The sequence below is a fragment of the Ammodytes marinus genome (genome assembly GCF_949987685.1).
Source record: "Ammodytes marinus genome assembly, chromosome: 15".
Taxonomy (NCBI): Eukaryota; Metazoa; Chordata; class Actinopteri; order Uranoscopiformes; family Ammodytidae; genus Ammodytes; species Ammodytes marinus.
Genome location: NC_137219.1, coordinates 9,880,607 through 9,892,626, shown reverse-complemented (window position 1 = coordinate 9,892,626; position 12,020 = coordinate 9,880,607). Strand labels below are relative to the sequence as shown.

The following is a 12,020-nucleotide window of genomic DNA, read 5'->3' as shown; positions in this document are numbered from 1 at the left end:
ACAGAACGGAAAACGTGGAACTTTCCAGTCCAAAGGAACTTAAGCCTACTTCCAAACGCAGCCAAGAGGACAACGGGTGCTTGTCGACTGCCGTCCCCTTCAGGGCCTCGTTCATTTACGCGTCGTGCAGTCGGTCCTCAGCCTCCCCTCTGCTCCCCTGAGGCATCTCTGCCTGCCCAGATGTGCAGCTGTTTATGTGGAGCAGCAATAAAAGCAGCTGGCCTGCCCTCTACATCCTCAAAGTGAACAGATGGGGTCGCCATTCTCCAAACACACTGCTCTTGATGAAGCGACTGGGTGCTCAGATAATGCAATTCCACTTAGAACAGGTTTAGGTTTATTTTCACAACAAACTGCCTGCTGTGATAATTGTAATGTGGCAAGTTGGGAAATGTTATGTCATAATCCATTTGTTTTTCACCCAAGATTTATAACTTAAAAGAAAGACTTGAACTACCCTGTCGCTAATGTTGAAATTGATATGTTATGGTGAGCATCGGGACAAAATAACATATGTAAACAGAACAACCACAAAAATGCGTGAATATCATATATCATATATATATATATATATATATATATATATATATATATATATATATATATATATATATATATATATATATATATATATATATATATATATATATAGTGTCATTGGTATGGACTGTCATGGAAAAAGTGATACGTTGTTAAGCTGTGGTTGCATGGAAGAACAAAAAAACATAAATGCCTTTTTTGTATGAATGATATAACTTGATCCTCCAAATGACTTCAATTCTACATTTTTCACTTCAATAATACTATAAGAAAACGGCACGCACAAACATTATTAATCCATAATATGATGGTTTGACAACACTGTCTTCAAAAAGCATTTATTTCAACTGTTGATCATAATTACAATGATAAACCAGATATCTTGACTGACTTTGATTTTGAGAAACTAAGCAGTTTATGCCATCAACAATAATAAATTAGTAAATTCAAACTCACCTTGTAACAGCAGCACATATCATAAGGCCCTATGTACCGGTACATCCCTGCCATTTGATAGACACTAGTGACACCCTGTGGTAATTTTATGTCAGTGACCTTTCACAATAACTCAAATAAGTGCATCCATAATTCTAAATGAGCCTACCTCACCAAGAAGGAAACATCTCTAGTGAAGTGCTAAGAATTACTTTTACCTTCAATATAATATTAAATAGAAATCACAACGAATAACAAGAGTAAAATAATCATATAACTTCTACTTGATCTGAATGTCAACTTGTCCTGTCTGCCACCAGCAGTTAGTTTCAGTTGAATTTCTGATGCATTTACAAACTGCCAGACTGCTGTAGCTGTGAGATGCATAATGGGATCGTCTGTAGGCCTATTTGTGGTATTGTCTGTATTGTGTCTGTTGTAAATTGTGTCTTAGTGTCTGTTTATTCTCTCCGCAATATGTTTAATGTTATTGTGCCCCCTCCGAAAAGCTTTTTGGGTTCCCCATTCGTGCATTTTACATTCTAGAAGTGTCAAATTGTGGACATAAAATTGTTTATTAATAATATGATGATGACTTGTGAATAAACTATGATGTAGCCCAGTGTTTATGTCCCCACAAAGGTCTGTCACAAGGTGGCAGTAGAGGCCTACTGGCATTTTCCCATCTGCCCCTTAAAGTAGAGAGCTTCCTGTGCGCACCTGGTTCATCTGAGCCAAATATACAAGACACTGCGTGCTTGGAAAAAAGACAACTGTGCACTTCATAAGGTGTGAAAGTCAACCATGTCCAAGAGGACCTATCCTATTCATTGAATAAACACGCTCAGGTCCTGGAACAATCAGGCTTATTATTATTATACTTTGAGGACATCAGTTTGAAATTCATTAAAAAAACAGTTTGGTTGGACTATGTGTAGTGGACTCTGCGTGATTTGAGCATGCTCTGGTCTATAATAAAAGGTAAAAACTCTGCAGGAGCACCATGCATTGCTAGCAAGACATTGACTTGCCCTTGGAATATATTTGTGAATGAACCCAGGCAGAGGAGCTTTCTCCCTCCTCCTCTTTCTCCTCATCTGGATACATTTCACAGTTCACCTAACAGGCCAATCAGCGTGTTTTGTGTCATTCAAGAGGAGGTTAGCCTGTCAATTTAGTTGCCTTGGAGACTACAAATCAATAGCACCATGCAGTATATTCTTTACCTATTCCCAATGAGCGTGTCCTGTCGCTGCTGTCGTCATCAAGGCTGTCTCAAATGGGGGGGGGGGGGGGGGGTAGAGTCACCTGCACTCTGATTGGCTCCCGCTGATAATGAGCTGCCATTGAGATTTTTCTGGGCTCGTGCAGGGAGGGGGCGTGTCTCAGGCTGAACAAGTACACGCCTCCAGCATAAATACCCAACACAACTGAGGTGACGGTCAGTCACTCTAATTTTTGTAGAAGAGCAGCCTCTTCTCGTGTTCAAAGGCAGTCAAGACTTGTCGCGCAGTGCCTTACGGTGTAGGTGAGCGTCCCGCGCTGCCTTGGAGCGAGCCGAAAAAAAAGGAAAGAAAAGAACATTAAAAGTAGAGACAAGTCAGTGGCTGTAATTACGTTCCCTAATCAGCAGAATTGACAGCAGGTGTGAATTCATGTCTGTATTTTCCCCGCAGATATACTGGTAAGTAGGCTACAGCATCTGTTCGACTTTCGTGTGTGTGTGTGTGTGTGTGTGTGTGTGTGTGTCATGGGTTTGCTTACTGTGTTCTTCTTTTTGTCACTCGCTTAAACAAAAATACTAAATTAAGACTGTACATGTGTTGCATTTTTTAAAGCTCACCAATAATAACAATGAAGTGTACTGTTGTGGTCTGATTGTGATGGTGATTTCCCTCAGTATCGGTAACCTTTGATGCTGCACCCACTCTTATTTCCTTGTAGATGTTGGGTGTTACCCCCCTGAAATTGGAAATATCATAGCACAATGAATGGAGTGTAGCCCCCCCCCCCTTTTTTTAAAAGAAAAGTCCATGCCCTTTAATATCCATTTTCAAGACCCTTTACGAACCAGGAAGCTTGCAAGCTTACTTTGTTGCTTCCTTAAACATCTGAAGGGAATAAGATACTGTGTTAGGTGCTGCAGGTGCAGTGCAATTGGAGAAGGATGGATGCACCCTGCTCCTATCTATTACTAATATCTGTTATCGGTGTACATTTTTGAAAACCCCTGTCTTCGGGCAGTCATTACCCTGTCTCCTTGATTTACTTGATGAGACATGAATAGAGTACATGTTTTGTTTATGTAAGCCCCTCGGTTCCTCCCAGCTCTTTTGTTGCCCTGTCTGCAAGTCTCTTTCAAACATTGTTTTGAGAGCACTGTTTGAAACCTCAGCAGGCTTTTGGCTTTCTGTTTCTAACAGGAAGTTGAGAAGCGACCTCTTTACTGTAACCACACTTTTTTTCTGTGTAAACTTTGCAGTCAATGTTGTGCATCTCCGATCTTTCACATTACTTAGAAATCTGGAAAAGGTGTTTTACGTTTTGTTTTGGGTTAAGTTTTATTACAAAGGTGTGACTAGAAACTCCTTGAGCTGGTGCTGCAGGCTCGTCTAAAATTCTTTATATTTTTTTATTATTATTGTCTCTGCACTCGCGAACAGGAAGACCTTTTTCTCACAGCAGTAGCTGAACATGCATACGAATCGGCAGCCATTGAAAATGTGGTGCCAATCGCTTTACATAATGGTCAATACGATTTTCACCCCCACACACATCAATAAGGTTACCACAGGGCACTGGAGTGGTAACTGATCCATGATGTGTTTTCAGTGGCAGTCTCAACCCACAGGAATCTGGATGCAACCCATTCATTTCAGCACACACATCCTGGGGTTCTTACTCAATCCCAATCACCACCCACATACCTGCAGAGCTGTGTGACTCGGCAGGTGGAAAAGCTCAGCACTGGCACGGAATATCAGCAACTTTGCCCTGTCACCACAAAGGCTGAGATTTATGATGGTGGGAGTAGTATGAACTGAATGATCTCAATAATGCAAGATGCAAATTCCCTTCTTGTGCTGTGAGATTGTTTGTGGAGGCCCCTTGGGCTCCTGTCAGCGCCACTACAGCACAGACGCACAAGGAGCTGGCATGGGCCTTGTATAGTCTTTAGACAGGTGGATGAACCTGGTGTCATGGTTATGTAATGTTTTAAGGCAATCATGTCGGCTCCTGCACTGGTCACGTGGGTCACTTGTCTGCAACTCCACTTGTTGTAATCCAGGGTTACAATTATCACTTCATGTTCTGTTCTGGCTGTAAGCGCTTGATGCCAGTGAGCTATAAATGAAATGCACTGGAAAGGACGTAATTGATTTAACTCTTTGTCAAATTTCATATGAATTGAGCTTTGAAAAATATTGCACAAATCAACTCGCGTATGGCTGCAAACCATTGTTTTCATAATTGATTAATGTCCCAATTACACGTTGATTGTCAAAGATGCAGTTTCCAAATTGCTTGTTTTCTCTGATCATCATTTCAAAACTCAGATGAAATGACCTTTTCTATAATAGGATGGCTAGGGGAGAAAAACCCACCATATATTAGAGAAGCTGGAAACTTAATTTGAAAAATAGTCAAATTGTTGCTTGTTATATTTTCTGTCTGTCACCTTATTATTTGACTTTTTAGTGCTCAACTGTAGTAATCCTACATGCATTTTTGACATATGGTACATGACTGACTGTCTTGTACCTGCTGCCCATCTGTCTGTGCCCTGGCTGGATGTGGGATTAGGAGACCAACAGGTCCAGATATCTGGGTCAGGAGGTAAAGAGGTTTACTGCTATCTACCACACCAGCCTCACACATTTAATCCATCATCTTATTCGGCCTAATGGCACTCTTTGGCATTGACTTTAATTGACTAGTACATGCAGGTCTGTTAACTTATAGAACACTTAACGTCTCCTCGTTAGGAATAAAGTATGACTCTCTTTGAGTGCACACATTGTCCAGCCCTGCTCGACACTTAAAGCACCAATAGATGTGACTGTACTATGCTTGTGTTTGTTTCCTCCCAGGTTGACTTGTTACTTGTGCACCCCCACTTCCTCCTCATTGTGCCCCTTTATGTTTTATTAGGCCGATGTTCTGTTATTCTTAGCCGAGCAGGATGTTTATACGATCCCCGAACAGAAATATGACTGGCAAGGACAGAGTGTTTATCTTTCTGTCCCCTCCCACCTTCTCTTCTCATCTCCTTCTCTGCTCAGGTCTTCACTGTCACTGTCCATCCCTCCGTCCCCTCTTCCGCTGCTTTTTGCATGCCTGCCTCACCCTCTTCGCTCCACATTCAAGGATAAAATAGGTTCAAGAACAGCCCCAGCTTACATTATTTTTCCATGTTAAACCTTTCGTATCCTTCGTCTCCCTTTCTTTTCTTTTTTTTTCGGATATCCGGGTATTGTTTTGGCCAAGTATGCTGTTCTGGCTGAGTGGTGCAGTAAAATTGGTGATTTAGCCCAGAAGTTGTTTGTTCTTGTTGTATTTCAAAGTCATACTATAATGCTAATGTGGTGCTGCACAAGAAGTGTCTCGAAGTCAGCCACCTGTCAATTACACAGAAACTAAACAAAGTTAACATTAGCTACTACTAGTCAACAAACTAAATCAACATGGAGTGCTTTTTAATACTTGTGAATTCAAGCTTAAGAGTTTGCGTGACTTCTTCTTTCAAGAGTTACATAGTCTTGTTTTAAAACAATTTAAGGTTTTATTTGTAGAGCACAGTTGAAATATAAAACGTTTATGTGCAGTGTGAGGGTTTGTCTAATAAAATCACGATAAACTTAGTGTTTTTAGGTTATTGTTGTGCCAGTAAACCTGAAGATGTATACATAACTTATACCAACGGCTTTGCTTATACATTCAGAATGTGTCATGCTGTAATTGCAATTTAAGTAAAACTATTGCAGGTTTTTGAAAAAAAAATTTAATAAAGGGACTAGTTAACTTGTCAAATACTGAAATTATTCAGCATTATCTAATAGATTTTGAAGCAAGGCTGTCTTGACTTGACGGGATGAGTAAGACTGGTGAATGGTAAGATGTGGAAAACGTGTGTACGTAACCACTCCTTATTAATCAGTAGGGTTATTTTTCACCATTCAAAATAATTTCTTTAAGATTTTAAATGAGTCGAGCAAAGCCCACACATCTCTTCTCAAAAGTCCATTGAATTGTATACGTTCAGGATGTGAACCTGTTCTTTTTTTCTTTGTTCTATATGTCCAGTGACCAAACAATCCACAAGCCTGTGGCCACTAACCACAAGGCTTTAAATGGAGACTGTGAGAAGGACGCTCGGCAACTTGTCTCAAGACAGCGTCTGTCAGTCCTGTGACCTCCCTTTTCTTTTTTTTTTAATACTTTATCTTAACGACAATATTGAATAGTAAATGCACTGAACATGGATAAACAACCTCTTGTTACTTTTATCTAAAATGGAAAGTTTGGCCAAGCTTAATGGAACGTAGAGCATCAAGTTCCACCTCAGTCAAATACCACAGTACGCCCCCAGCACAGTCTCACAATGACTGTTATCTTGTTGCTAGTGCAAGAGCACATCATCCTGTATATAGAAAACGGCCACCTTATGCAAGCCACAGCATGAACTGTGCAGCATTGCAGTGCATTAGCACATCCTAGTAGTGCACAAGCTGACTTTGGTGTGTTGTGGTCAAGATGTGTAGAGTATAAACAAAACTATTGAACATTAACATTTGAGACTTTTGACTGTTTCTGCGTCTGAAGCAACTGTCAGTCTTGACAGTTGTTGATTATCATGGCTTTTAGAACACAGAATATAATAGATTTGTAGTTGTCCTTCATATGGTCCATGATTGCACAGTATCTATAATCACAACTTCTTTCCGTCTTGCAGCCCAGTGTTTGTGCCCAGCCGAGATATGACTGAGGTGATGATCAACAGCACCTCCATGGAAGACATGAGACTCAGCCCCAGCAAGGACAGACTCTCCTTCCAGGTAGGACACGCACTCACACAACCATGAAATGCCACTTTTGTCCCTATTCCCTGTCCGTTCATTGTCATGGCTTGGATTGAAGGCACGGGAGTGTGTGTGTGTGTACACTTGTTGTTTGTATGAAAGGCCATCCATTATAAAATGGCTTAACAATGTTTACAATTTGTTGAGCTTACAATTTCTTGTCAATAAGTGCAATGACATAAAATCCATTTGAAAGTGTGTCTAAGCCAAGTAACACTAATTTGACATTTAAAATTGGATGAAAATACAATGCTGAGAAAATGGCATAATTTTCTACAACTTTTTTTCATTCTCTAATATGTTGGTTAGAGGACATTTGAGGATACGGTTGGCTACCACTTTAGATATAAAGTAAATGGTGTAACAAAAAGAAACCCTGTAGATTCAAAGAGATGAGAGAAGCAGCCATCAGGTGGTCTTGACAAGGTGTTTCCAGCATCTTTGTTTTACTGTCAGCTCAACAGGGCCATCTTGGAGACAAAACTACTCAAACACACAGCTGCTTGCTTGGTTTAGAGTCACAATTGTTTTCGGGTGGAAAAAGAATGACATTGCCTGATGGTCTTACTAAATAATTTCATCTTTTACAATAAAATAGTTTAAGTAGAAATATTTTATTAATTTGGACAGGGTATTGGCCTAATGGTTAGTGACGCTGATTTTTAACTTGTGTCAAGGTTTTTAATATAGAAATATTCTTGGAAGATCCACCTGCTGAGGCTTTCACAACTATTTCCTGTTGGCAGATCATTGTTTGATATATGAATGTGTACCTTTTTCATGGCTTGCTAATGCCATGCTGCATGTAGATGTTGACTCGGGAAGGATGTAGACTGACCCAGAGGAAAAGACTGGCTTCCTCACCCCACACTTCACACCCCAGCTGTGAATTTGTCTAAGAGGATGAGAGGGGGGGGAGTGGGTGGGTGGGTGGGTGGGTGGGTGCCCATTCTTCTCTTTTTACACCCTGCTCCATATTTCCTCACCTCGGCCATTTGCCCAAGATCTCTTCCACTCAGAGAAGCACTGTATGCAGCAGTGATGTTGCCACCAGTAACTTCCTCCGTGGGTGTCAGGAGCTTTGACAAAAAAGGTTACCAATAACTTCCAGCTGGGACTATAAAAGGCACTGAAATGAATGTGTGAATATTTGCAAATCGTTACCAATTTACAGAATTATCATCTCAAAAGGCAATGTCATGATTTCGGCCTATAGTGTGCACATGCCTCCACCAGCCCCAGCTCACACCCCCAGAAGATCTGAAAATAGCCAGCATTGTGTCTGGCTGATGTGTCGGTACCTCCTGCCACTGGAAGTGAAACAAGTTATGACGTGTGTTAGCTAGGGGTCAAAATGCAAGGTCACTCACTGCCTTAACTCCCCTTGGAGCTGACGCACTGTAACAATTGGCGAAGCGTGCCAGAAAATGCAGATACAGGCATTAGACTTGAACACAGACATGCTCACAACACACGGTTGCATGCATATAATCACACTAAGTATGGTTTTGCAGACGGTAAATGCTGCAGATAGATGCTTACATGCTTTTATAACAAATTCTCACATTCACAAGGCATATTTATAGCTTTGTCTTTTTCCTCCCCACTCATCTGTCTTCTATGGAATTCATGGAGACTTGAACACAGCTGGATTCCCTCTATCTCTTCCCGGCGTCACAGTCTCTCTCCTGCTTCTTCTAATGCTTTCTTTCCACTCGGCACTATGCCCAGCCAGCGACATGTCTGCCCCCCTCTATGTCTTGGAGTGAAATATGCAAGTCTAAAAATATTCCTCCTCTTTATCCAAACAACAGCAAAAAAAATGCTGTTCTTGGACCAGGAGTGGCAGGCTTGTTCCCTTGGGCCATTTCTCCGGTTCCTGAGAACAGAGGGTCTGAGGTTGATGTCCAATCTTGCCAAGACAGGGAATGTAATCTTTTCAGAATGTCTCATGCCCTACAGTTTAGACCCAAACATTTGAGAGTGCTGCATTTATAAGCAAACTTATCTGGTTACGCAGATAGCGCAGCTTCACTAATTTCATGGTTGTGAAATACGAAGTATTCAACACTAAATGCTGACCTTTTTATAGTAATGTGCGTTTCCATGTATACACCATGTCCCAGTTAACCTTTCAACTTGTGTTTCCAACTTACTGTTGCTTTAAAATGCCCTGATTATACTCTTGTATAATCTTCAGAGTAGTGGGTGATGTGTAACTGGATGAGTTGGTTAGCAGCTATACGAGCTGCTTGCCACAATGCCTTCCAAAACATTTACATTAAACATGATGCAGCATTTCCTACAGGTCTCTTTAAACATGCCTTATTCACCCATACATGCCACTGATATAAATCTTCCTTGTGCAATTTAGTTTTTGGCTAGCCAAGCTAGCTTGGCTGTAGGAATGTGGCCTGTGCAAGAGCAGGTATTGCCAGTAGGATTTTAAGCAACCACTTCCCGTCACATATGTTTAGTCTTCACATCACTTCCTTCACAGTTGTTTAACCTTCTAGTGGTGCCTGCAACACTTCTACAAGGCTCCAGCAAACTTTCTGGTATCCCAGAGGCTACCACACACTGATCAGAAATATGCTCACACATAATTTCTCGCCTTTTTATAATAGAGGATAGCTGACTCTCCTTGCTTGAAAAAGCCAGTCCTGTATTTCAGAAAATGTTTTATTTAAGTCCTGTGGTAATGAACTATTTATAACCAGTATTCTACCCTCGTCTGTCTTTTTTAGATATTCCCCGACCCATCAGATTTTGACCGTTGCTGTAAGCTCAAAGATCGTTTGCCATCCATTGTGGTCGAGCCGACAGAGGGTGAAGTTGAGAGTGGCGAGCTTCGCTGGCCTCCAGAGGAGTTTCTGGTCAGTGAGGAGGAGGAGGAGGAAGAGGAACAGAGTAATGGCACTCTCCCAAATGGACAGCCGACACAGAATTCTCAGCACTAGAGGATGAGCTGTGCATCCACACTCTCGTTCCCTCTTTCTTTCTCATAGACTCTCCCTTTCTTCTACACTGCACCTAAGCGCTCCCAGACATGCATTCAGTGTCTCGAGATGCCTTCTCGATGTCCTTTACACCAAAGCGTCACTCCCACAAGAGAAGCAATACTCACGAGGCAACTTTCTCACACAATGATTTATCCTCCATGCCTGCCAACCCATCAAACGGACGTTAAAAGAACAGAAGGCACATTTCTTACCTACTCTCACTTCCTACCATGCCTACAACCATGTGTCTCGGCCCAGTTCAGACGTCCTGTTGGACAGCGGCAGCTCCGTTCTACGTGGACAGCTCTTACGCTGCAGCAGACTGCAGCTGCTCTGTACTTCACTCCCAAATGGCTGGCGTCATGACCCCAGAGACTTCATAATCGCATACAGAACTAATGTGGTACCTGTGGGGATTATTGTCTAAAGTACAATGTCCATACCTGTGTTAAGCTTCTGGATTGATATGTTAATAATTGTGATTTTCACTGCTGTCAATATATTTGTCTGTTTGAGGGTGAATGTGTTGTGATGTTACTGGGATTTTCTTTAAATTCTCCACAAGATTTGTCTAAATAAAAAAAAAAAGATGAAGGCTTTGGCCAGGCATTTACAGTAAGAAGGCTGCCTGGAATCATTGAAGAGAAGTGAGCAGAAGGCATCATTTATTAAACCAGCATGCTCTGCTATGCTTACGTGATAAATTCATTTGTACAACGGCTTGTTGCTCAGGAAGGTAAAAGTTATGCTATGATCCTCATCACATTGGCCTCCTGTAAGCCTTATGACAAACGGTACTTAGATGACGAAGCAAAATAGTGGAACACTGAGAACTAAACGTGACAGGTTTTTGTTCAAAAGGGCCAAGCTGAGTAAGGACTGAATCTGTATTATTTTTGAAAATAGTTGATAAAGCACTGTACAGACCCAATGAAGGATATGTAAATACTTGTTCCCAATTAGCCAACCCCTGAGGCCTTGTAGAATGCTGATTTTTGTTTGTACTTTGCGTGTGGTTTCTTTTTAGATGGAAACAAACCTAGAATCGCTCCGAGCTGTACACACCTTAACACAAAGTTGACCGTCCCTAGTCTTCCTGTTCTCTTCGAAAATGGCTTTTTGGGCTATTTTGACACTGCAAAGTTCATGTTATGGTGAATTCACACAGAAGGAAGGACAAAGGTCACAAATGAGTAAGGCAATACCTGACGAAACGTTAAAGTCTCTATTCACTATACAATTAGTCTTGTTTGCCAAAAGCTGTGGATGAGAAATGTGTGTTCTCTGGTAGAAACATTTGTCAATGTATTTGTCTGTATTGCAATATCTAGAAATTGGTGTTCCTTTGCTAACTCTTTAAATCCTTACTGTTTGTGGAACAAGTCTAGTCAGCCATTTTGTTAAAATAAATTAAAAAGGTTCACATTTGTGTACACAATGAAATACTGTTAAACAAGCATGACAGAGGTATGTATTTTTGTAATTTCTCAAGTGAGTGGTATTAGGGCTGTGTACAGAACATCTCTTTCTCCTGCCTGTCATCTACAGGTCCCACATTGTTTTTGTAAAGCTCAGGGAGATTAGCCGCCATCTTTCTCGTGTTTTTTTTGTATTTAGACCACTTTTCTCTGAAATAACAGAGGCTGTAAATAAACATTTGAATTTGCTATCCAACTGTGATGAGAGTAATTGGCTGTGAAGAGTTACTGGCATTATTTATGGTATAAGACGAAGGAAATGAGTACTGGGGTACTCCTCTAGTGCATTTAAAGTAGTAAACCTATTGTTTCCAAGAGACTTCACTTCTTTGTTTACTTTCATATTCCTTTATGTGAACCCCCCCCTCCCCTCTCACTTCACCTGCAGTGGTTAGAGAGAAGCAGTAGAACTTCCTGCTCGGCATCTCTCATACAAAATCTCTCTACGAAAAACAGATGCATGTATCAAATACATGTAGAAGCGA

At 41.1% G+C, this 12,020-nt stretch overlaps 1 protein-coding gene across 1 annotated transcript; it reads left to right on the top strand.

Moving 5' to 3' along the window:
- The first annotated feature begins 2,444 nt into the window (after window positions 1-2,444).
- lbh (LBH regulator of WNT signaling pathway) lies at window positions 2,445-11,726 on the top strand. The gene is made up of 3 exons (XM_080041930.1): window positions 2,445-2,659; window positions 6,929-7,031; window positions 9,803-11,726. Exons 1-3 carry the CDS (start codon window positions 2,631-2,633, stop codon window positions 10,013-10,015), a joined length of 345 nt encoding a protein of 114 aa, XP_079898056.1. The 5' UTR covers window positions 2,445-2,630; the 3' UTR covers window positions 10,016-11,726.
- Window positions 11,727-12,020: the final 294 nt, after the last annotated feature.

What these genes read in the sequence shown, in the direction of transcription:
- lbh (XM_080041930.1), top strand. Translation starts at nt 2,631, where the DNA reads ATGTCTGTATTTTCCCCGCAGATATACTG. An exon ending in TTTTCCCCGCAGATATACTG is followed by an intron (nt 2,660 to 6,928) that starts GTAAGTAGGCTA and finishes TCCGTCTTGCAG; the next exon opens with CCCAGTGTTTGTGCCCAGCC. An exon ending in AGGACAGACTCTCCTTCCAG is followed by an intron (nt 7,032 to 9,802) that starts GTAGGACACGCA and finishes TGTCTTTTTTAG; the next exon opens with ATATTCCCCGACCCATCAGA.